Source organism: Thermobia domestica, chromosome 13, assembly GCF_964235325.1.
Source record: "Thermobia domestica chromosome 13, izTheDome1.hap1.1, whole genome shotgun sequence".
In the NCBI taxonomy this organism is placed as follows: domain Eukaryota; kingdom Metazoa; phylum Arthropoda; class Insecta; order Zygentoma; family Lepismatidae; genus Thermobia; species Thermobia domestica.
In genome coordinates, this window is record NC_137466.1 from 200,195,814 (window position 1) to 200,222,097 (window position 26,284).

Below are 26,284 nucleotides of genomic sequence, written 5' to 3' on the forward strand. Positions count from 1 at the left end.
TTGCACCTTTACTAGATATTTGAACTGGCGTCCTCTAAGGTGATTGTCCAAGGAATGGAACAGGTGATAATCGGACGGCGCAATGTCCAGGGAGAATGGCGGATGAAATAGTGTTTCCCATCCAAGGCGTAGAATGGTGTTCTTTGTCATCCTAGCCATGGAGCTTAGCATTGTCCTGTAACGGAGGAGGACCCCTTTGAGATTCAGAAGTGCTGGCTGGCTCCAGAGTTTTGAGTTTTTCGTGTATACGGCTCAACTGCTGAAAGTACACAATTGCACTGATGCTCTGACAAGCTGGTAGCAGTTCTTGATGCACGATGCTGAGAGAAGTCCACCAAAAACACCGGAAGACGTTCTTCTGGTGCAGTGCTGGTTTCAGCTATTTTGGAACCGGTTCATTGGATGCTAACCAATGATGACGGTGCCATGGAGCTTCGTACAGGACCCACTTCTCATCACATATCAACAGCCTGTCCAGAAATAGCTCCTTCCTCAGACGAGACACTAAAGAAACACTGGTGTCTGCTAGCTTTGCCTTCTGGCTCAGAGTCAAATGATGTGGAACCCATCGACCCAATTTGTAGTGCTTCTCAAGTTAATGGAGGTGCTGTCGAATGGTTTCTCCACTCACACTGAATTGTAGTATCAGTTCCTCACATGCCTGTCCACTGTTCGCCTCAATTGCTGCCTGAAGATCTTCATTTTGTACATGTGTTGGTCTTTCGGCGCGTAGTGCGATTTCGAGTGTTTCTTCACCGTCCTTAAACTTGTTAAATCCTTGTTGCAGCGTCCGCGTAGTCACAACACCCTCACCAAAGGCCTGGCATATTTTCTCCCCGCTGCAGCTGCGTTTTGACCCCAGTTTGAAGTCGTAAGTCCGGTGTTCACTCTGTCATTACGCAAGTTCACGGTGTAACTGAACTGCCACAACCAGGTAGTATGTTGGATATACTCACACCACACCTTATTTCCATTCGCATTCAACTCGCGGTGTGAGGGCCAATTGAACACAGACCTCCACAAAAAGCGACAGAACTTTCTTGGTTACCTTTTATGATGTAATACAAAAAGACAAATTTTTTGTGGTATAGAAAGGAGAAAACAAGACCCTGAATTTCAAATCTTGAAGAAAAGTTATTCGCGCATTTAGAATTTACTGTTCTTTATCCTAATAGATGTAAAATTTATTATGCTGTCAGTTTTAAAAATGTTGCTATCCTTATTTATAAAAGTCATCCGTTCGTCCACATATTGAATAAATCTAAACAAATAGTGATTATAACCTTGATTTAAGTACTGTCCTTATTGTATATCAAAGAAGATAAATACTCAACCCCAGTACTAAATAGTAAACCTTATACTAGACTGGGAAAAGAATATATTTCATTTCCACTCTAACCTCTCTACTGAAACCGGAAGTTGTAATGTATTCTACCACTTCCGGTTTCTATATTAATTACCATACAAACTAAACTCCTTCACGAGGTGTACATGTGATACTGCTACATTAAAAAAACAGTCATCAAGTAATCAAATGACTAACGATAACAAAATGGGTTCCATGTTGTTGTTGTTGTTGTTGTTGACTGTAAACGAATGTATCGCAGTTCACATTACGTGTTAACATTATGATTGGCTTATGCATAACCATGGAATAACCATAGAAGTTATCTTAATGTCATTCAAAAGCCGATGGGTATGGAGTTACAACGAATGTTGATGCAGAGGTCTGGAATTATGGTGTGACAGGGGAATCGATTCGCTAAAGAAGAAAATATTTTTAAAAATTCTAATGAAATGAAATCTTTTAGTTTAACGTCCAACGATTATGCCCTTTAGGCTAAGGGAGACGGATGAATAAAGTAAATGAATTGTGATGAAAGAATTGGTGGGATGAAATGTGGGAGGAAAACGGAAGTAAACCGAGAAAACTCACGCACACGATGTTGTCCACCACAAATTTACTTAGCGTGATATCGAACCAGGAACACACGCATCGGAAGAAAGCGTTTTACCACTGAGTCATCGTTCCCCCTCCCCCGAAAATTCTACTTATATACTATAAGTCACTACCAAAAGTTATTTACTCTATACAATTTATTATATGATTAACTAGAAACTGAAAGCTAAGCTGGAAGAATAAAGCAGTGAAGTGAAGCGATTAAAATTCCGTTTGATTTCAAAGAAAAGCGAAAAATAATAAATCAAAGGGCTAAAAAACAAAGATGGCGCAGGTACTAGATACCGTTAAGAATAACTTATTCGTTCAGATTGAAGTCAGTCGAGGTTAAAGTTTGAAGTTTTTTTTTTTTTTTTTTTTTTTTTAACTCATTTCCTATCAAGAACAAAATCTTTGACTGCTTCTATTCTGTACTAGAAATCAGCCAACAGATCATTGTATCATTGCACTTACTGCATTCAGTGCCATCTATTGTCCTTGATGGGAAGTTTTTTCTTGAAAGTCTCTTGCCGAAGAAAACATCAACGCAGAAACATTCAGTGCCGTTGCATTGGACTGCTTTGTAGAAGCCCTTCTCATCACACGTGAACTTCACACGTTTTCCATTCGTTGATGTCGCACAAGTACCTAGGGAAAAAAAAAAATAGAAATAAGTTTGATAACAGTATTATAATAACACATTACACTATATGCTCAATACATTCAGTTTGATATGAGTGTGCTTTAAAATATTCGAAGGATGTTTAAACAAAATTTTATGAGTTTTATTTTCTTTAATCCACAATAAAATTTAGCTTCTCCTCCCAACACCGAGATACAGTGACGACGCCTGCTTTAATTTCTTGGCGGAAGTGATAGGAGGGGCAGAGATTTTTTCTTGAAGGTAGTTATCCTTTTGTATACCGAAAAGGGTAGTTTTATATTTCAAAATCTGCATTACAACACATTTTTTTTGGGGGGGGGAGCGGGAGGGGCAGATGGGCTTACCCACTTGCCTCCTTCTGAAAAGGTAACATAAACGTAAACCTACAGCTCAAAGTGAGATCCACTTCCATCCACATAAGCTCCTACGTCCAGTGATGATTTCAGAAAATTTTGTCAGGGGGGGGGGACTTTTAAGACACAGAGAAATATAAGTTCTCCGGACAGCGTACAAATATACGGTATCCTATTGCTTACTATAGAAATCAGTACGGAGCATACGTTATCCGTATGCTACATAGGCACTGCCCTTAGATGTTACATCATGCCGTTGCAGGGTGTCTGACATCTAACAGTTTTCCGTATATCACATGCATATACTTATGTTACCTTCGTCAGCTATATGTTATATACGTCCATTTGTATGTGAGATCCTGACCGCCTACATTGTTTCATACGGAAAGTACGTATAGATGGAACACTTATACAGAAAGTGTTATAAAACATGCGTTTTCAGTTATACGTCTGCTGTACGTTAAGACCAAAAACTACAGGAATTACACATGTAACCTATCTTTTTAAGTACGCCACCTACATTTTTTTTCTGTGTATACGGTGAAGAAGTAGTGCTGCGAAAATAATGATAAAGCTTTTCTATTTCAACTGTGCCCCTGCTGGTGCTGCTGTCGATGTGTATTTTCCCGTAACTCCCTCGAAAGAGGAGGAACAAGTTGCTTTGGCCGAGTTTTTTTCAAGAGTTGAATGTGGACTGGCTTGCCACATTGACGAGCTACACTATGGACTGTCTTGTTAGCCATTTTAGTAGCCTATGATCTTTACTCGTCAGGACCAAACGACTGAATGACAAATTGACAACATGGCAAAGGTTATTCACTTTTTTCCCACCAAAACAAAGGACAAGTTTCCTCCGTAAGAGGGCGGCGGGAGTGGGGCCGAGGTGTGTTTCACATATTTTCCGAGGGAACACTTGAAATAAAAAAGGCTTTATCGCAGGTTGAGCACGATCGGAGAAATGCCCCCAAGGAGAAATTCGTAGCTTCGGGGTTGGAGGGGTGCAAGGATGAAGAACTCCATAAGAGGGAGGAAGAAAAATTAAGAATAGCGGTAAAACCGGTTTTTCACCCCTTTCCGTTGTAATCAACTTCTGACTTTGGGACCTAAAGATTTTTTTTTTTTACTTTGAATGCATTTTTTTTTTTGATATGAAACACAAATATTGCACGGAAAATATTAACGAATTTGCCATAGTATTATCATATATCCAGTATATCTTACATACAGAATTATTTTACTTAGTTTTACACTAAAGATAAAGAATTCAAATTATTATTTAGGAACTGAAAAACAATTGATATTTCAACACTGTTCAACCTATTTCTCTAGTTTGAATTTCTTAATTGATTCTGTAAAAAATTTCGTTACATATCCATCAACGTATATGCAACAAGTATGTATGTCGGAGCCAGAATAATGCAAATAGCAATATATAAAATATGTTAATTAACAGTGTAGGTATACGAGGAACAGTCAAAAAGTTCCCGGAATTTCGTTGTAACTATTTATTACCATAATGTAGTTACACATTCATTTAATCGCCTTCAAAATAGGCTCCTTGAGAACGCACACACTTGTTCCAGTGCTAAATAGGGATGGCCACATTTTTTCGAAAAATACTTTTTCGAGGCTTTTTCGAAAACGAAAAACGAATTTTTTTCGAAAAACGAAAAACGAAATTTCTTTCGAAAGAACGAAAAACGAAACTTTTTCGAAAAACGAAAAAATTTCGAAAAAGCGAAAAACGAAGAAACGAAAAATGAAATTTCCGAAAATCGAAAAAAAGATTTTTCGAAAAAGGCCATCCCTAGTTCTAAATCAGCAGATTTCTGGCTCTTCCCCAAGATCATAAAGGGCCTAAAGGGTAACCGTTTTGTCACCGTAGAAGACAACAGGGGCGTCATTTAGGGGGGGCAGGAGGGGGCAATTCCCCCCCCAAGAGTTTGAGGAACACATATACTTTAACCAATTGTATACTAATATACCAGTACAAAACATGAAAGTCTTATATCGGGGATGCTCTTTTCCCCCAAGGGAAGTCTGAAATGACGCCCCTGGAAGACATCCAAACCGACACGACGACGGCTGGACTTCGGAACATACCAAAACAGGATTTTCAGTTTTGTTTCCAGCAATGGCATGGGAGGTGGAACAAGTGTGTGTGTTCTCAAGGAGCCTATTTTGAAGGCGATTGAGTGAATGCGTACAGTCACCCACAAAAGTACCTGGACCCCACGTAATGTAATTATAATGGTCAGGGGTCCAGGTACTTACGTAGGTGACTGTACCTATATTCTGGTAATAAATAGTTACAACGAAATTCCGGGAACTTTCTGACTCCTCCTCGTATTTTATTATTAATACGGTACAGACAATTTCTTTTAGCAAAATAAGAACTGTTAATTTATTATTGGCAACGAATAGCATACTTTTAGGTTCATAAAAATTAGTTTTTTTTATTTTCTCGAAAACTACTCATAAGAATTTACTGACTAGTATGTCATTTTGTTTAGCTTAATGTGATCTACCGACTGTTAATGTTTTAGTTAATCGAAAATGAAATTTTAAGATACAATCATACCTTTTAGCTGTATCTCGTTAACCTTACAATGTTTTGTGGTCATACTAATGACATAATGAAGAATTTAATCAGGGTATATTTCAGTATTAATTTCACCTCATTAAGTGGAATGGTCTTCATACAGCACTATTTTTTATATGAGGATGATTCAGAAAGTAATGCCTCTAACGTGATACTTTTACTTGTGTTTGGCAGCACCGATACAGGTATCAGTGAAAAGCTTGCAATGTCAGCTACAAATGGTGGTATCATTCTTCAACATAGTCCCCCATTAAGGGCAACACATTTGCGCCAATGCGAAACAACCGTCGGCGAAGAATGTGGTGGCTGCTGGCGACGCATTGCCGAACTGCTGCTCACAACTGTAGCATTAGCCCTTAGGGCGATACTTAAGTTTTGGGAAGAGCCAAAAATCGCACGGGACAAGATCCGAACTATAGGCAGGATGAGGCAGAATGTCAACAACCTTTTGCCAGCAGATGGGACAACTTTGATTCTTTTGGAGGAGGAAAGGACATCTGGCGGTACTCCATCGACTGACGTTTGTTTTCGGGTCGTAATGGTCTATCCACAACTCGTCGCCGGTGATTAATGTTCCTGTGCGCACAACGTTCCTCAGTCAGAAATCCAATGACAGCCCAGTGTCTCAACCAGACGTCACCACTGTATGCCACGGATTACTCCATTGCTCTGGAACGAGAAGAGATAGAAAGGTGAAAGAAGTGACATTCTATAGCTTAAACATCAGTGCATTAATGATAAACAGTTCAGAATGTTTGTAGTAGTATTGGCCAAGCAGTTGGCTTGGAGGCATTACTTTTTGAATCACCCACGTATATAGAGGATATAATTTTATTTCTATTAAAGCTACTTAATTATCCATGCATGATATTATAGAAGTAACCTTACTGTACTAATATAGTCTTTTGTTTTTCAGATTGAATGATAAGAACCATGGATTTGAAGTTAAAAGAAAGAGTCGTCGTTAAATTTCTGGCATATGAAGGTTGTCCATCTAAGGAAATCCATAATCGCTTGAAAAGTGTTTTGGGGAACGCTGTGATGGACATCAGGGATGTGCAGCGGTTGGGTGAAGAGGTTTAGAAACGGAGAAACAGAAGTTGCAGATACTCGTACACTGAAAAGTGGCCGGCCGACATCAGTCACAGATGCAAAAAATCGAGAACATGCTGATGAATTGATTCAAGGAGACAGGTACAAAACAATTCAGAATGTTGCTGATGTATTGAACGTCTCGTATGGCTCTGCTCAAGGAATAATTGCTGACTGTGGATATCACAAAGTCACGGATTAACTGACTAGGATGAAGTTAAAGCAGCCTTATAATCATGGGTCAAAAAGCGAACCCCTGAATTTCTCCAAAATGGTTTCGATGCCAGAGTTTGACGATGGTGCAAACGTGTTCAAAATTATGGAGATTATGTTGAACGGTAGTTTTCTGTAGAGGACAGTTCAGACTATGATGTAGCTTCATATATATATATATATATATATATATATATATATATATATATATATATATAGAGAGAGAGAGAGAGAGAGAGAGAGAGAGAGAAACTAGCTTTCACTGTAACATTTAAAAGGTAAATCAATTTGAATTATAGTTAAAGATTATGCAAAAAAAAAAAAAAAGCATATATCAGGTGCAATTAAATTTGTGAATTGTGAAATGAATGAAGAAACTATAAGTTTTTCCTTTCCAATAATTTGTATATGAGTATAGGAAAGCTAAGAATACTCCGACAATCTACTGCAGAATTCTCTGACTTTTGAAACAATATAAGCAGTCTTTTGTCGTGATAAGCGAACCATTAACGTACAAAAGCGCTGGAGATCCGGGTTCGATTCCTGGCAGTAGCTCATGTGAGTCGGTTCACATGTTAAGCTGTAGGTGCTATGTCTCAAATAACCTCGCTACAGAAAGAGACGCTATACTCAAATCAAACTAAAAACCCAAGCGCTTTGAGCATTGAGTGCAGGTGGTTTACCACTTTTTTTAAAAATCATAATCCATCTGCTTCGCGAATTCCCTACATATTTGATGTGACTTTTCGTGAAAAGGATGATTCAATCGCTCTTCATCCAATTCAATTATTCGACTGGTGTCTAGTCCTTTCTGCAGGTCAACATCATAATTTTTGAAGTAGGAAATCTAACGGCGAGTGGTAGTTTGAGACATTACTTCTTCTCCATACACAGCACAAATTTAACGGCGAGCGGTAGTTTGAGACATTACTTCTTCTTCATACACAGCACAAATTTAACGGCGAGCGGTAGTTTGAGACATTACTTCTTCTCCATACACAGCACAAATTTAACGGCGAGCGGTAGTTTGAGACATTACTTCGTCTCCATATACAGCACACATCTAACGGCGAGCGGTGGTTTGAGACATTACTTCGTCTCCATATACAGCACAAATCTAATGACGAGCGGTAGTTTGAAACATTACTTTTTCTCCATACCCAGCACAAATGTTACGTGCAGCGTTAGCGGCTTTGACATCTCGGTTAAAAGCAAAAAGGATTGGAATTAGGAATAAGATTTTTGGGCTTTCGGAATCTATAGCCGTGTTAGCCCTTCACATATGAGGAATGATGTTCTCGAGGAAGTGGTCTGGGACCTATATGTTAGGTATCATCCCAGAATTTGCCTTATTTGAATGAGGAAAACACACGAAAACCTTATTTAGGATGGCTGACGTAAGAAAGCTTTTATGTTTTTTCGACCGAGTGTCCCCACCGGGAACCGAGCCCGAGATTGAAATGCAGAAAGCAAATGGTGTCAAAAAATGCTCAATTCTGTCCATTCTAACGCTCTGAAAAGACACAAAAATCAAAAATCAATAGCATGAGTGAGCAAAAGTTCTCTCTTAAATAACACCAAACATTTTGCCAACGTCTTATATTTCTACGTAAATTTTTACATTCGAAAAATGGCATTCATGAATATTATTCCTGAACCGTCAACCTAATATGATAATCTTATTGCATTTGTAAGAAACAATTTACTTGAAGTAAGACATATGGAGGGGTATTAACTTAATACAGTACGTTTACACTGGATTTAAGTCATTAAAAAGTCCCGCTGATATTTTTATAGATATATCTATAAATATTAGAACTTTAAGAAATATTTCTCTTCGGTTACAACCATTTTGAAGCAAATTATGTTCCTGAATTCGAGATTGTTAATTATATATTTCCGACAAATTAGCGTTGTCTTACCTCGCTTTGCAACACAAGTGCCATCTATGCATCTCAGCGGGAACTTACACTCTTCAGGAATAATGTCTCCTTCTATGAAATCATCTGGGAAACTAGGGCCTAATCGGATCGTACATGTCTCACCTTTGTCTAGAAAGAAAAGAAAGTTGTTCCAAGTTAATTTCCTTTGAGAAATTATTTTTCTACATGCAACACTGAAGGTATTTTCAGCATTTGGGCCTATCATATAATTTTAGCTCACAGTACGATATATTTGAAAATAACAAACTAAAATATTATTACTAACATTAATAATACTAACGTGTATTATTATTATTATTGTTATTATTATTATTATTATTATTTATTATTATTATTATTATTATTATTATTATTATTATTATTATTATTATTATTATTATTATTATTATTATTATTATCTATATATTAAAATGTTAGGTTTACATGTTTGTCTCCAATCTTTTCGACAGTGACATCTCGGAAACCATAGGCTCTCGAAAGATGCCGTTTTCACTGATCGATTGAAAATTTTGTGTAGATTGTTCAGTTATAATTGAATATTTTTTAAAATGGCCGTTAATTCTTTATTACATTTTTAGGAGTACACTGGAAGTGTTGACATTTTAAAAATGTAAAGCATCATATCCTACGAGTTATACATTCCAACACCACACAGTCGTATTCGGAGTTAGTATATATCTCAGGCGTTTGTTGCATGGAAAAATGATAATGAAAACGAAGCAGAAACATTTCTCCAGTCTAACGGGTAAGATGAATATTTATTGTGTGGAGTGTTTTGTCCAATGAACACCATATAGGGCCTATATCACTGATATTAGGCTATAATTAATGTAATGTATTGTGTGTAATGTATTTGCTTTTCATATACTGAATACAAGAAGAAAGAAAATAATGATCATACATGAATTAGAAACTCCAACCGGAAGTAGGTTCAAATCTTGCAAACGGTGCTATATATATATATATATATATATATATATATATATATATATATATATATATATATATATATATATATATATATATAAAGTAATCGAAAAATCTGCCCTTTATGGTACCCCTTGCCAATTTTTATCAAGACGTCCTTCAGTTGTGTCTGTAAAGTGACGTGTACAGAAGTTGTGAGGAATGACAAGGAGATTCATGCTCATCTGTGAATGACGCGCTGTGTAGAGAGCGCAGGTTCAGCTAGTTATTATTATTATGCTACACATATAACACGAAGAGTATGTAGCATGAATGGTAGAGAGTAATGAATGTAACATGTATAATATGTAGCATGAAAAGTAGGGAAATCAAGATTTTGAGGCCTTTCGCTAGCATCGTAAGGTTTGCCAGATGGGAAACCACTTGAACTAAGAATAGGAAAGGGGGTCGAAAAAGAAGAAATAATGATTTTGTTTGTTGAAATTTAGCGTCCCTTTCCAACACTAGGGATGCGCACGAGACAAGATTTATGGCTATCTCGTCTCGAAAATGTGCTGTAAAAGTAATGTCTCGACTCGAAAAATGTATATTTCTCTATTGCAAGAGCCGTGTCTCGACTCGAATTTTGTCAGGAAAATCCTGTCTCGACTCGCCTCGTGCGCATCCCTATCCAACACAGAGGATATATATGATGGATGGACCTACATTTTAAGGTGGAATCCAACCCGATGTAATGTGTTCATTGATCCCCCACCGGAAATCAAACCCGGGATTACATGCACCAAAGACGCGTGTGCTAACCACTGGACCACAGATGAGGGGAAGAAATGATGATGTTGTGGAGTCAATGCGCTGACCACGCATACCTCAATTGAATGTCCAATATTGCATTGTGATAATTTTACAATAATGTAGTTTTTATGCAATATTCGTATAAAACTGTTCATCACCATATATATAACGTAAAGAAATCTGCAATCCATAGTTATGTTCTATGTTAAGAGAAGCGAGCTTTAGAAAATCTATAATTATTTTACACTAAAATAGTATCCTCTAACAATAGCAAATCCTACTTCCCCCAAGTGATAATGTCTACATCCAACATTGCGCGGAACTGTAGACCTAATACCATGAATAAAGAAGTGTAATCTTTTACGTGTAAAATATTCTGACTATAAGGACAGTCAGCGACAAAAGCTCTTTCCGTTTGCTGAAATTAGTTTCGTAAGTAACTTCAGAATGGAAGGACAAATTGAGTACGGTTTCCAGTAAATTAAAATGAATGTAATTTTCTGTACCTTTCAGTCATACCACAGTTATCCCCAAAATAAATTTTACCAAACGGAAATAACTTTTGTCGCTGACTATACTTGTATTACTTCATTTGAAATGAAGCTGACAAACAAATTATATTATGTTTAGAACAGTAAATATAATTTAAAATATTATTTGCAATATCAATTGTATTGCAAGCAGCAAATCAGATGTATATACTCAGTGGTGTCCACCCCCCCTCATGTCCATGACTCACCCCCTTCCAATTGTCTATCCGTATGTGTTCTTCCATGAAAAAAAATCTTTTCGATTAATTTTTACACCCCTTCAAACATATTTATATAAATTTTACCCCCCCAATATTTCAATGACGCAGTTTGCGTCATAGCCCCCGTTTGTGAGCACCCCTGATATACATAGGAATTAAGTTTAAAAAAAAGCCCTTATTATGTAATATGAAAACGCGCTTTTCATTTGCGTGTGGCTCCAGGTTCAATCCCGGTAGAATTACCAAACGTGTAGTGGTGAAGTTCTATCTCTGCAGAAAATAGGACTTTAAAACAGTGGCCCCGGTCTCTTCTTCTTCTTCATCATCATCATCATCATCATCATCATCATATTATTATTATTATTATTATTATTATTATTATTATTATTATTATTATTATTATTATTATTATTATTATTGGAAAAGGGGGGACAAGCTACATAATCAGACATCATCTACAGAAAATGAAGAGAATTTTAATACAAATACGGAGGGTCAAGGTAATTTTTGGAGAGATTTGGACCTCTTTGGTCCCTCAGTATGGGCGACCATGCTTTAAATTCTTATCAATGAATTAAAAAAAATACATAAAAACAGAAGTTACATGGCAAAAGAAGCATGTTTAATTTCTAATAAAACGAAGTTTAGTTAGTATTTATACGATAGTTGCGAAGAAGTTAGGTAGGCAAATAAATGATACTGAACGATTTCCACTTTGAAAGAAATAGTTTGAATTTAAAAATTAACACAAATCATAAATGAAATGAAATGAAATTTTTGAGTTTTACGTCCCACGGTTATGCCGGTTAGGCTAAAGGAGACGGTGATGATGAGTAATGAATGAAATGGTGGAATGAAGAAAGTGGGAGGAAACGGGAGAACCCCGAGAAAACCCACGCACACGGACAAATCATAAAAATGGTCTAGTGACAGGTCTAAAAGTAAAACTTGTGGGCAGCCAGAACCCAGGCAATGATAGATATATTATGAACTTACTATAAACTTTAAAAAAAATATATAAATAATACCTTCACTTATTTTTTATTACTCAAAAAAACTGATCCACCTCTGAACTGATCTCGTCTTTTCTTTGGTTTTAAAATAACAAGAATATGACCAATTAAGTATAAATATGACCATGTCATTTTTAGCTGGAATGAAATTACTATTATTATCATTGCTACTATTTCAACCGTTATGATTATTCTGTAATATGTATCTGCGTACAGTGCTTTCACTGTGTGATTAAGAAATAAAATGGTACATTAACTGGTAACACTTGCCTCGTAATCTGACGCAAACGTTACAGCACCCACATCTATCTCCAGCAACTCGAAAAGTTTCGGTCGCCGAGCAATCACTTGGCTGTGCGTCAATACATGTTGCACAATGGGATTTGCAGTCAACCTTCTTCTGCTTGCCGCTTGGTGCCGCTGTTGTCACTGCTGTCACAACTAGCAGCAGAAATATATCTGCAAACACAAAAAAGTTTTAAACAATTTTATAAAAAACGAACAGATTATAATGTTTAAATTCTAATGCAAGTTCACTTTCAACGTTTATAATTTATTTTTAAAGAAATTATACTAAAATTAGTGAGGTATTTATTTACAGTAACGTAGAAATTTTTAGAGATATTTCATAAACTCAAAAAGTTTCAAAAGAGCAAATGAACTAACTTGCAGTTCTCAAGGCGAAAATAAAATATAATGATGCCATAGAGATGGCGATACCTTCGAATTCATTCCAGAACCCCGGCCAAGTACAAGACAACTTTTCCCCTTTAAAACAATAGAAACTGAGTTAATGTTTTCCTGAGCATCATGAATTTGAATGTGTGAAGTAATTTTTGTAATAAATTTACTGTATTTTAAGATAAAATACTTTATTAAAAAATAATATTAAAATTTGAACAAGAATGTAAATTAATAAATTTAAAAAGATGAAAACCTGTATACCTTAAATAATATTGTTTTTTTGTTTGTTTGTTTGTTTGGATTTTAGCATTCCCTTCAACACCGAAACTATATGAGACATGACCTTTTTTTTTTCATCATTACACTTTGAGACTTTTCATCTCAGGACGAAGGAGATAAATTTTTCGCAAAGATCATAGCTGCACCATTTGAAATGAATTTTTGAACATATTTACAACTTGGGTCTAGATGGTATTTTATAATTCAATTTTCTTGCAAACACACCATAAGGGGATAGGAGAGGGTTCAAATATTTATCTTACATTTGCCACAAACCAATTTTTCCCGTGCGAAGAAGGGCATTTCAACTAGTTCTTAGTAAGATTTATTTTTGTGAAACCATACTCTCTTTACAAGAGCGGTGAGATCGGCTCTGCCATGAGCTCAGCCGAAGTAAAAAGCAAACCGTATGTAAATTAAGTTTTATAAAAGTTATAGAAGCCCCTAAACCTGGTCTTATTTACGTATAGCGAGCCCAGCAGGGCTTTATTAGCCGACACTATCTCTCTAGTTTTTCTGTTGATATTTACTTGAGGATGTAGGAACTATACCAAGGACAAGGGCGTCAATCCTGGGGGACCCTTCCTAATGCTCATGTATTTTTATGAATATGTATTTTTATTATTATGTATTTTTTATAAATATAAAATATGTGTCATAATTTGAAATCAATTTGTCTTAAAATCGTGATATATATATGCCTTCTTAGACCCTTGTCTGCAATCAAATACACATCTGAATGCCCCTTCCTCCCTAAGAAAAAAGTTACAGAGAAATCGACTCCCTTGACCAAGGATGTACAAGATTTCAACTTTAAGTTTTTAATTGACCTACAGCCACGGCCGTCCGCAGCAGGGGGGAAAGAAGGGAGTTGCTTCCCCTGGATTTTCGAAGGGTGTTCAGTTCATGGGAATTCATCCATGACAACATACTAATACATACTAATTTGATCTCACATACTGTGGGGTATTTTATATATTTATATTAAAGATAGTTTATTTACTGTAGTTAATAAGGAAATGACGTAAATAATTTATTTTATTTATTGTGTGTACGCATGCATTAAATTGTGTGTGTGTGTGTGTGTGTGAATTCGTAACTATGGTTGTGTGTCGGTCTTCTGCCACCTTTGAAATCCGTCTTATGCCCCTCTTGAAATCCGTCTTATGCCACCCCCTTGAAATCAGTCTTTTCTTCCCTGCTCCTTAGAGAAAATCATGCGGACGCCCCTCCCTACATCGTAGAGTGCTGCTCTTGTGCTGCTCTGCTCTGTGTAAGTGGTTCGCCGGCAACATGTGATCCTAATGGATTTAGGCCATAGAAATTTAGAAGATTGTTTGGAATTTTTCTTTAAGCTGTTAAATCTAAGAAATTTATGTTACATTATGCAACTTCAGTATAAAGTAAAATAGATTTCATATGATTTCATAAGAATTGCGTCGAACTTGAACAATCTTTTAAATTTCTCTGTTAACTTTTGATTTTCTCTTTTCATAACTTTCTCTCATGGCGTCCTGTTGCCATCATTTTCTGTTACCATTTTCTGATTTGTTTTCCGCTTCACTGTAATATTACAAATTCCGCTTCATATCCACAGTTCAAAATTCTCTTCTCGCTTTTCGTTTCCTTCTTGTATTGTCAATCTTTGCTCAGTACAGTATTCTACATAAGTAAGTTTTCTTAAACCTTATTGACTTCAGAGCTCCCTCGCGGCTATATGGTGAACGTACATGTATTTAGCGCGGGAGATACGGATTCAATTCTTGGTTAGAGCTGAAGTGGTTCGGGTCTCACGTAAAGTTGTAGATGTACCTACGCTTCATATAGTCTCGTTGCTAAAAGAAACAATAAATTCTCCAATCTAATCTTATGGACTTGAAGACATATTTCTTTACGAAAATAAAATAAATGAGCAGAAAAGAGGAACGAAATTTCCATTGTGTCTCAAGAATATGTCTGTAGAAAGAAACTACCTTCATATAACCGAGGCCATATTTATACATGGGCCCTAGTGACCGTGGCATTTATACATGACCATTGCCCGAGGCGGCAAATTTTCTAGTATCAATTTCTTTACACCATTTTTCATCAATGATCTTATATTAGTGTATAATCAAATCAAATGTAATTTTATTTGCTGAAAGTTACACATTACTTTATTTATTGTATATATATATATATAAATGTAGGCTATATATGTATAAATACATTATAAATGTAATATATATAAATGTATATTGTATGTTATATATATATATATATATATATATATATATATATATATATATATATATATATATATATATATATATATATAATTTTTCTGAGCTCCTCCGTGGCTAACGGGTTAATGTACGCGCCTTTGGTGTGAGAAACCCGCGTTCGATTCCCGGCGGGAGCTCATGTAGTTTAGATTCCACGTTAATCAGTAGGTCCACGTTTCATATAGCCTCACTGCTGAAAGGGACGCTAAAATCAAATCAAAATCAAATATTTTATTTTTCCACTTAAATATTAATTATTAGTTTTACTGTCTCAAATTTTCTACATCAATATGTATTGTTATTGAAACGGCGGTATTTATTAATGCACCGGGGTGGCAAAAATGTTAAATACTGCTCTGCATATAACTGAATACAATGTTTCGTAGATATACATCATTTGATTTATAATACGTTTTCGTGATTAGTATTTCGAAATTATTCTGATACATACGATTTATTTCAAAAGTCAAAGGTACTAGTATATATATCTTTCACAATTAAGCACCTCATTATAGGCCCAACATGTAATCCATATCAAGATAGGCGTCCTTCTAACAGGGTAAAATGATTTCAAGAGCCATATTCTTGCGATTCCTGGTGATTTGTATCTCATTTTAAGATATACATCCATGTATGGTTTCAATGTGAAAAGAAAAATAAGATTCCAAGTAATTCAGTGATCCTTTCGTCTGAATCCAGAAACGCTCCTGGACGCTCATGAACGTAAACTTCAAAACTAATAACCCTTCCTTTGTTTTGCCTACTACCCTCGTATATTAACGTAGGTTAGCAATACCATCCAACTTTTCCACTATTTTGTGGATTTAACTCATCGCAATTGGAAGATAAACACCCTTGCTTATTGCGATATGTGGTTCATTATATGTTCTGCATATAGGTCTAAGGCTAATAGTGTAATGGGAAACCATAGTTCCAGAAAAAAAAAAAAAATGTAAGTACAGCAGGTGAAGATAAAAGGCGATCATTCTTACTCCGTAATTGAGAGATTCTAGTTTCGAACTATGGGTTGACCATTCTAAATGAAGTTTTTGCAGAATTCGTCCCTTAACCAGTGGTGCAAATGCCGGGGGATGAGGGGAGCATGTCCCCTCCAATTTTTGAACTAGGGGAACTGTCCTCCCAATAATCCGATTTGAAATGTGTTTTTTGTGGGGAGAAATGTGATTATGTGTGTCCGATTGCTACAAAGAAAAATCAGATGGAATACCGTAGATAAATCTGCCCCAGAATAAGCCTCAAATCTGCCCGCCTCTCAATGTTGAGGACAACTCTGCTCCCCTGATCCTCCACAACATTGTTTTTCAACTTCATAAGTAGTTTGAACATACTTTTTTTTAAAATATATATATATATATATATATATATATATATATATATATATATATATATATATATATATATATATATATATATATAGAAACCGTCCTACCCCCCCCCTTTCATGTTGAAGACAGATTTGTGCCATTGTCCTTAACCATACCAATTATGTATCAGACATGATAACCTTAAATAATACAATTTTCCTCACCCAGTTGTTAACGGTTCTTTTTTTGAATAAATAAAATTTGCGATGGCATAAAATAATAATTCATGAATCGCAAAAATTGGTTCTGCTTTTCATTCTTATGCAGCACTGAAGTTACGAAATATAAGGTCTACAGTGTGGTTCAAATATCTTGTCACCCCCTGTAATAGTGTTGGAAATGTACAGTTTAATTTGTTGTAACCTTGTACATTTTATAGCAGAGTGTTTTTACAAGAAATATTCTTTCTCTGTTTCAGATGGCTGACACCAGTTCCATTCAGTTACGTTTTCGTGATAGATGGATGGGACAAGGCTCACAAGTTCCAGTGAATCTCGATTGACTTCACAGAAGCCCAGACCTCACGTCTTGCGACAACTTTCTATGAAGCAATATCAAGGAATGTTTCCTAAGAGCGCTCACTAATAGACTAAAGTTTTTCCAGCCTTAGAACAAAGTTGAAGTAAACAAAGCTAAATGTATTACTCCGCGGCTCACACGTGCTTCGGCAGTGAGAGACGTGAACAGCAAAATCGTCTGCTAGTTTAATGTCGCATAATTTGCAAAGTGTAAGGCTACGGTTGGTTGGTAAATAATAAACGCACTGACACTAACTGACTAATGTTGGAAATATGCATTTTCTTAAATCGTTATATAAACGAGATTGTCTCTGTTCCTGTTGCCCTCATTTGTGTTTTATAGCATGAGACGAAGATGGATTATTGTCACTCATCGTCAGTATGAAACTGCATTCTACAATTTCAAATGAGTGGGGTCGGCGAGCGAACGCATACGCATGCGCAGTAAATACTATATGTCCAAATACGGATGAGGTTGAAATAAAGCTACATCTGTTGTTAAATATTACAGTTACTGCGTTTCTTATCACAAAATAAAGGATAAATTCAGATATTTTTATTCAAACTAATATTTTAGTAGGGATTTTACTGCGGAAGGATACTAGTGCAGTGAGACCAACAACCAATCACTAGTCATCGACCCACTGGTAGTCAGGTGGGTTTGTTTACATCTACTTTTTTCTAAGGCTGGAAAGAGAATATCTAACAGTAGAATGACTATTAAGACAGCTTTTGCATTAATCACCAAAGGCTACCTTAGTGAAATATCACGGCGCCGCATCGTTTTGTGACACGAAAATTATGGTGTTAAAAACACACGTTTTGAATGTGTGACAGTATCAGTGAATAACAGTAACAGAGACAGTGGCCAATAAAATTTGGTACATGAGTCTGGTATTTTACTACTCTTCTTACAGCTGTACGTAGTGGATGACAAGACATTTGGACCAACTGTAATATAAGTATGTAAGCTCTAGACAGTGATGGATTTCGCCCGGGGCCTAGCCCTCCAGTTTTTTGAGTAACAAAAATAATTTGAGGTACTATTAATGTATTCTTTTTTAAAAAAGTATAGTAAATTCATGATATACCTATCATAGTCTGGATTCTGGCCCCCGCTCCCCCCCAGTGCTTACCTTCTACATCCGTCACTGTATTCAGTTCAATTTGCAGATATACAGACCATCATACAAAATAACCTCGTTCAGAATTAGTTCTTTCCTGCCACACTATCTTGCCTCTAAAATTACAGGACCACGTTAGAGTTTACGACACACGCAATTCGCAATGTTAGTTTCATGATACTTACAAATAAATTCTGGGCTATAATTACTATATTAAACAAAATACCTTACACAATCATAATTAGGTAATATATTTAAGAAGATAGCACCACATTTCTGAGATTTCTCGGTCGTGATACTCTGTTGCGTTTCCCCTTTAATGCTTGAAATATCTTTAATATGTATTCAATAACAAAATATACTTACTTTTTCTCATATTTCCTAGTTTTCTGTTAGATTTGCAACATTACACTGACCGTTTTCAACTGATGGGTCAAGTGATTGAACATACGTGTGTATATAAAATACTCCGGAAGTTCTTTCAATACATGGTGTCATTCCATTTGTTAGCTTTTTATTCTGGCATTTCCTGATGAATTAAACAATCTAGAATGGATTTAGGATATTATTTTTAGTGAAATAAAATCAACCATAAATTGTGTTCATAGGTTGAGCATCCGGTGTGAACATTTTAGTAGTTCTTTTTAGTGTTTTCCTTGATAAAATTACGTTGGCAGTAACCATCAATGTTTTAGGGTTTTTGCAAGTAAGTTACACACCACTACACCAAATAATACATATACAACATAAACGTCTACAAAACTTTGCTTTCAGTATACTTTCTTGGAATTTAGTGATAAAGTGCTTTACTCTGAGTCGTGAGTTCGATTTCCATCTGCATCTTCTGGGCTTGGTAATTGTGGATGAAGATATTGGATTTGCCTTTTCGTGTCCGTTCTTATTTTATTTTATTTTATTTTATTTTATTTTATTTTATTTTATTTTATTTTTATTTTTATTTTATTTTATTTTATTTTTTTTGTTATGGTATCAATTTTCTCTTCCTAATTTGAATTTATCATCTTCCCCATTAGTGTTAAATGGTTTTCAAACAGGCCCTGTAATCCAATTGTCTTGGAGGCGGAATTTATCAACTCCAGTGGTGTTAAGTGGTTCCCAAACAGGTCCTGTAAGGGACCAACTCCAAGGGACTGGTGTTGCGGTTAACATAGGGCCAATGTTACCGCTCTGATACAAAGCCAGAAGAAAATTAGATGACGGTGTTAATTTTGCAATGTGAAAGTAACAATGCGACAGTGTAGAGAACTAGGCGGATGAAGAAGAAATACGAAATAGGAACAGCACCAGAGTATTCATTCAATATATACCCTATGTTGTTAGTAACCTCACAGACCTTTCCCCCACTTCGGATCCAGAAATGAAAAATATTAGGAAGAATTAAACAAAAAGAAACGAGAAAAAGATGAATCAGCGACAAAAATATAAAGCTACAGCAAGCGCTTGGTCACCCTTTCTTATGAGGAGCTTTGCGTGGAGGAAACGGGGGAGAGGGTCAAGTTGAAATGGATATTATTGTAACGAAACATTTCGAATTCCATCTATCTCCATGCTAACCTTATGGACCACAAATGACTATCGATAAACCGGTTCAATAAGATAGACTTTCAGGTAGAACTTAAGAAATGCCCAGAATCACCAATAATATGAGCTATTTTGAATTTCGCGGCAACACTAATCCATTTTATAAGATGTCTTTACTCCTGAAAGAGATCTTTTTGCTATCGTTAGTGGCATTAAACGAAAATAAGAAAAAGAAGAAGAAAGAAGACAAGAAGAACCGAGTTCGAATAACCTCGAAAGACTATATCTTTTTTAATACTTTTTTTATATTCTTTTACTCAAGATTTCTTCATAGCTTTTTTATTAAAATTATTACTAGCATATCCTCATTATATTATCCTAACAAACCAATATGAGTATGTTGCCAGTAAAATAGTTTAGATTGATTGATCTCCTGGTATGTAACCACAGTATTTCATGTCACTCCCCCCCCCCCCTTCCATTACGAAATCCTGGCTAAACGAACGAATATATGTTACCAGTAAAATAGTTTAGAATGATCGAGCCCTGACGTGATAACCACAGCATTTCGTCACGGACCTCCCCCCCCCCCTATTGTGAAATCCTGGCTACGTGCTTGTAACACAGTACTAGTAATTGTATTATTCATCATTGATCCGCGAAAAATCTTATTTACTAAGAGCAGTGAGTTAGCTAAGAGTAATAGCTGCTTCAAAATCCTGTAATATATCTACACGGAGAAAAATGCATAATCCAATCGGCATGCAAATGCTGTTTTTACCAGGTTACGCGCGTCACCACATTAAGTAATGTTGTTTCATCAGTAGTACGATCTACACCACCGTCCAGAGAAAATTTTGTATTGTGGGACAACCATTTCAAATCTAGAATTAACGCCATACTCATTCCGACGGTGGTAACTTAGGTATATAATGTTGTTACTACCTTCCTACGAGTATCCCCTCTTGGTTCTTTCTAAATCTGTGACTCCCTACCTTACGAGAGTAATAGTTTTTAAACACGAAATCAATCATGTGAATAAAATTATCCAATCACAGCGAGTCTAGTTCGACGCCGAACTCCAAACTTGCCATGGTGTTCCCACCTGCTGTACTTTTATACATGAAATTATATTACTTAAGGAGCGCACCCGCGTAAATACGATGTATCCACACGGAAATCCTAGTTCTTTTTTTCTCAGTGTATACAGACAGACATCCCATCACAGGAACTCTAAATATTTCTGAACCAAGTGGGTTTCTTTTTACAGTGTAAAACTACGGTAGACTATCAAACTATCTGATTTCAATATTCAAACTTGAAGTAGGGATGGCCACATTTTCCGGAAAAACGGAAAATATTTTTTCCGGAAACCGGAAAATTGAAAACGGAAAACGGAAAATTTTCCAGAAAAACGGAAGGCGGAAAATTTTCCGGAAAAACGGAAGGCGTAAAATTTTCCGGAAAAACGGAAGACGGAAAATTTTCCGGAAAAACGGAAGGCGGAAAATTTTCCGGAAAAACGGAAGGCGGAAAATTTTCCGGAAAAACGGAAGGCGGAAAATTTTCCGGAAAATCGGAAGACGGAAAATTTTCCGGAAAAACGGAAAACGAAAAGTGTGATTTCCGGAAACCGGAAAATCTTTTTCCGGAAATGGCCATCCCTAACTTGAAGTAGTACATCTATAACTACTGGTTGCAATAGAGAAATAAGATCAAAGATAGAACCTGTTTCTTGGACGCTGAATCCATATCATCAAGCCGTTACTCGCTATGTCATACTATTTTTGTTCTATGGTGATAAAAGTTGAAATCAGAAATCATTATTTTGAACCACTTTCGGTTTGAATAGAGGATTGATGGAGAAAACGGAATTTATACTTGGAAAGTTGAATCAATGTAAAAAGAAAAAAAGAAAAAGAGAAAACGCATACCATACATCCTATATGTAAATCAGTATTGAAACCGAAAATAGTAATGAATTTCAACCACTTCTGATATTAGTACAGTGTTGTGGGTTGTGATGTGTGTTTTCCTGACAGCCTGAATCGTTTGCGAGAAACTGCTTCTTGCGTATGCCGTTAGCCTAAAAGAGACTGTGATGATGAGTAATGAATGAAATGGTGGAATGAAGAAAGTGGGAGGAAACGGGTGAGCCCCGAGGAAACCCAGGCACACGGTGTTTGTCCACCAGAAAGTTCACTTGGCGGGGGCTGGGATCGAACCGGGGACCCCAAGCACCAGAGGTGAACGCTCTACCACTTTTTTTTTAAACCTTCTTTATTGAGAAGAACAAAGTACACGAACATATTAAAAATTAAAAAAAAAAAAGTGAATTAATACATTTGTAAAAAAATATGGTAAAATCAAAAAAAAAAAAAAAGAAGAAGAAGAAGAAGAAACTGACATAATGAACAAAGACAATGCAAATATACATAGGTGTCTGCACGGGGAGGCAGGTTACATTATTATTAGTAGATTTACCACGAGTTATTCCTACATTATCATGAGCTGATGTGATAAAAGTGTATTACAGATTTGTCATCTTTCTGTTTTTATTATTATTATTATTATTATAACATTACATACATGGACAAAGACTCTGTAAGAACAGTTAAATAGTTAGCAAAAAATTTCCTTTTTCGTGCAGGTGAGAGAAGGCTGGCCTGATATTGCAAATATTGCTTGTATAATTCTATATGATAAGGCCGATTAGTATGCACAAGAAACATAATTCTCTGTATAGTTATCCAGATAACAGCATTGTTTTTAAATGTCGGAAAATAATTAAAAGCAGGCCACAAAATAAGTTCTGTTACAGTAAAGCTATGAGGTGAAAGACGACAAATTTTGCTAATTAAAATACAAAAATACGTCCAAATGATTGGTACATTGGAACAGGCATGAAACTTATGTGCTAGTGTATCAAGATTGTTGCAGTATGGGCATATATTACTATTGACAATACCTATATTGTGAAGTTTTTCCAATGTTTCGTATACATTATTGACTATGAAATACCAGGTTGTACGTTGGTGGTGGGTGAGAAAGGAAGCGTTGATGTTTTTCCATATAGCATTCCAATTTTTATGTGGATGCTTTAAGACAACAGTCGGTATACTAGTAACCCACAAGCGAACATAGCGCCAGTAAAGGTTGTTGACCGAACCAGTTTCAATTGGATCTTTTGCTAGCAAGGCGTATATCATATCAAGTATGACATCACGTAAATGAGGAAATTTGTAGCTCCAAGGAAACACGTGTACTGGCGCCTGAAGGTCTAAACAGTGGAAGCAGACATTGATAACAGCAGCCGTAATCGAAGTCTCGTGTTCACAGACCAGCTTACAACTTCTGTGCATAAGAAGGGCACGTGCCTGTGCTTCTATGTGCAAAAAGCTTATGCCTCCTTCACGTGAGGGGAGGTAGAGTTGATTCTTAGCCACGCGTAAGATTTTGGAATGCCATAAGAAAAACAAAGCTTGGCTGGTTAACTGGTTAGATATTTTAACTGGCATTGGTAAAATCTGTGCAATGTGGCTGAAAATACTAAAAACAGACGTTTTGAGAAATAAGTTTCTACTAAAAATGTTCATGTTTCGCTGTCTATGAGTAATAAGAAGACTTCGGATTTTATTTGCTGTAAGATTATATGACTGTTCTACTGTTTGATTGATATTATTGTACCACCATACACCAAGTATTTTGACACTTTGAACCGTATCATAGTAGTTGCTATATGAAGCATTGTATTCTGGATGAATACATAATATTTTTGTTTTTCTGTGATTGAGTTGCGCTCCAGAAGCCTGTTGATATAAGGTTAATAACCGTTGTAGGCAATTCATGTCGGCCGGATTTTGTAAACAATAGTGGGAATCATCTATATAACTTTGTACAGTTAGTTTGGTATTGTAGACAGACACACCAGGGAGTAAACGTTCAGTCGCGTATATAAGTGGTGCAAGGGACAAACTGAATAATAAACTTGACATTGGGTCACCTTGCAAAATACCATTATTAATGTTTATTGGGTTACTTAAGCCACCATTAACTTTAATTTTTGACAATCTATGCGTATAAATTCCTCGTACAAGAGAAATAAAGGAGGACCCAAAACCATATTTCTCAAGGACTTTGAATAAGTAGTCATGGTTAATCCTATCAAAAGCTTGAGAATAATCCGTGGCTAAAACAGCAACGGGTGAAGGAGCAGTTGATTCGTGGTAGGAAATGAAATCTCTAAGATTTGATAAAGCCTTATAGATCGGGTTCTGTTGGCCTATTCCATATTGATGTGCACTTAGCAGTTTGTCACTAAACACTTTTATTCGTGCAGTAAGACAGCGTGTTAAAATTTTTAAATCCGTACACAGAAGGGAAATAGGTCTTAAATCATTAACACTGGAAGTGCGAGAATGTTTAGGTACTAAAACTGTAACACCTGTGCGAAGAGATTCACCTAGAACTAGAGTCTGCCTATATTCATTGAAAAGGTTCGTAAGAAAGGGTGCTAAAATATCTATAAAGGTTATATAGAATTCTAGAGGTAGGGAATCAATCCCCGTAGATTTTCCTCGACGGCCGGAAGCAATGGCTGATTTAACCTCTTCTACTGTAAATGGACTAGATAGATATTCTTGATCCTGTTTCTGTAAGACTGTAGGAAGATAGTTGAGAAGTTCGGGACTGTCACAGAAGGAAGTAGGCTTAGCATACAGCTGTTTATAATGATTTGTGACACAATGTATTACTTGCTCACCTACATACACGTGACCGGTGGCATCTTTAAGCTGAGATATAAATTTCTGCTTTCCACGCATGAGTTCTTTGTTGATTTGTACAATTCCGGGAGTTTCTAAGTCGTCATATTGATGTATTTTACTGCGAGTTGTGAAACCTTGGATGCGGCGTTTGTGCATGGCTAATAGGTGGGCTTTAATTTCTTGAATTTGAGGTCGAAAATTGCTACCTTGATGTTCTTTCATGTAGTCTCTTAAGAGAGCGGTGTAATATTGATACTGAGTACAATATGAAGCATTCCGATTCCGACAATATTGTTGAGTAATCACTCGAAACTTCGGTTTGACTCTTTGTTCCCAGAAATGCATAAGGGATCCTTTATAATATTGATGACGGTGTAAAAGATCTGCCCATTCTTGGTGAATAAGATGGATGTAGTCAGGCTCCTGTAGGATGGAGGTATTAAAATACCACAAGCCGCTTCGTTTTAAAAATTTTGAGACGGGTAGATCAATGGTCATTATAACTGCCAGGTGGTCACTAAAGCAGATGGGTGTAATTTGTACATCTCGAACCCCATGAAGAAGAGATTTACTGATATAGAATCTGTCCAATCGAGAGGAAGACGATCCAGACGTGAAGAAGGTATGTCCTGGTTCATTAGGATGAAAATGGCGCCACACATCCACTAAGTCATACGTTGTTATTAGTTGACGGAGAGCAGACGAATCACTGAAATGAGGATAAGCATCGAGGGGAGAAAGTGTGCAGTTATAATCCCCGGCAAGAATGCATGGGGACTGACCATTATACAAAGCCGAGGGGAGTTCAGTAGCAAAGAAATTATTTCGTTCTCTTTTATACGAAGAACCAGATTTAGCATAGACACTGCACAAACGAATATCTCCGGTGGTAATACGCTCACTGGGATGTTGTAAAGGTGCCAAAAAATTGAGATCACTGCGGTAAATAATGGCGGTTCCTGAAGCTGTTTCACTAACACTGGTAACATGAGAATGATTCGGTAGGTAATGGAATTCCGTGACTGCGACTTCCTGAGCGAACAAAACATCGATTTCTTCTTGGTGTATAAAGTCACTTAGGGCATGGTGCTTAACTAAAGAAGTGAACTTATTGAGATTAACAGTCGCTAAACGGAACGTAAACATAAAAACGAGTAGAGACAAGAAATATAAGCGAGCGTTACAACACATGATAAATAGTAGGTAATATCACTGCAGAAAGAATAAAGAAAAGTACCACAATGCAGTATTATGATGCCACTACAATTTTAGGTACCCCCTTTTTCGGAATTAACCACTGATTTCAACTTTTTTGTGGAAGCTCGCGTTTGGCGTGCATGAATGACAGAAAGATCGTGTATAGGACGCAAGTCCTTACTACATACACTACTGAGTACTTTTTCTTTACTGAGTTTGCGTTTATCACTATGAGT

General features: G+C 36.4%; 1 protein-coding gene across 1 annotated transcript in view; it reads right to left on the bottom strand.

Annotated features, from left to right (window-relative positions):
* The window catches only part of LOC145667936 (uncharacterized), a 32,682-nt gene extending 6,685 nt beyond the window's left edge, over window positions 1-25,997 (bottom strand). Inside the window, exons 1-4 of the mRNA XM_081735359.1 lie at window positions 24,206-25,997; window positions 12,560-12,748; window positions 8,786-8,914; window positions 2,414-2,587 (exon numbers count right to left, since the gene is read on the bottom strand). Coding sequence (XP_081591485.1) covers window positions 2,414-2,587; window positions 8,786-8,914; window positions 12,560-12,748; window positions 24,206-25,997 — 2,284 coding nt within the window. The remainder of the gene's footprint in view (window positions 1-2,413; window positions 2,588-8,785; window positions 8,915-12,559; window positions 12,749-24,205) is intronic.
* Window positions 25,998-26,284: the final 287 nt, after the last annotated feature.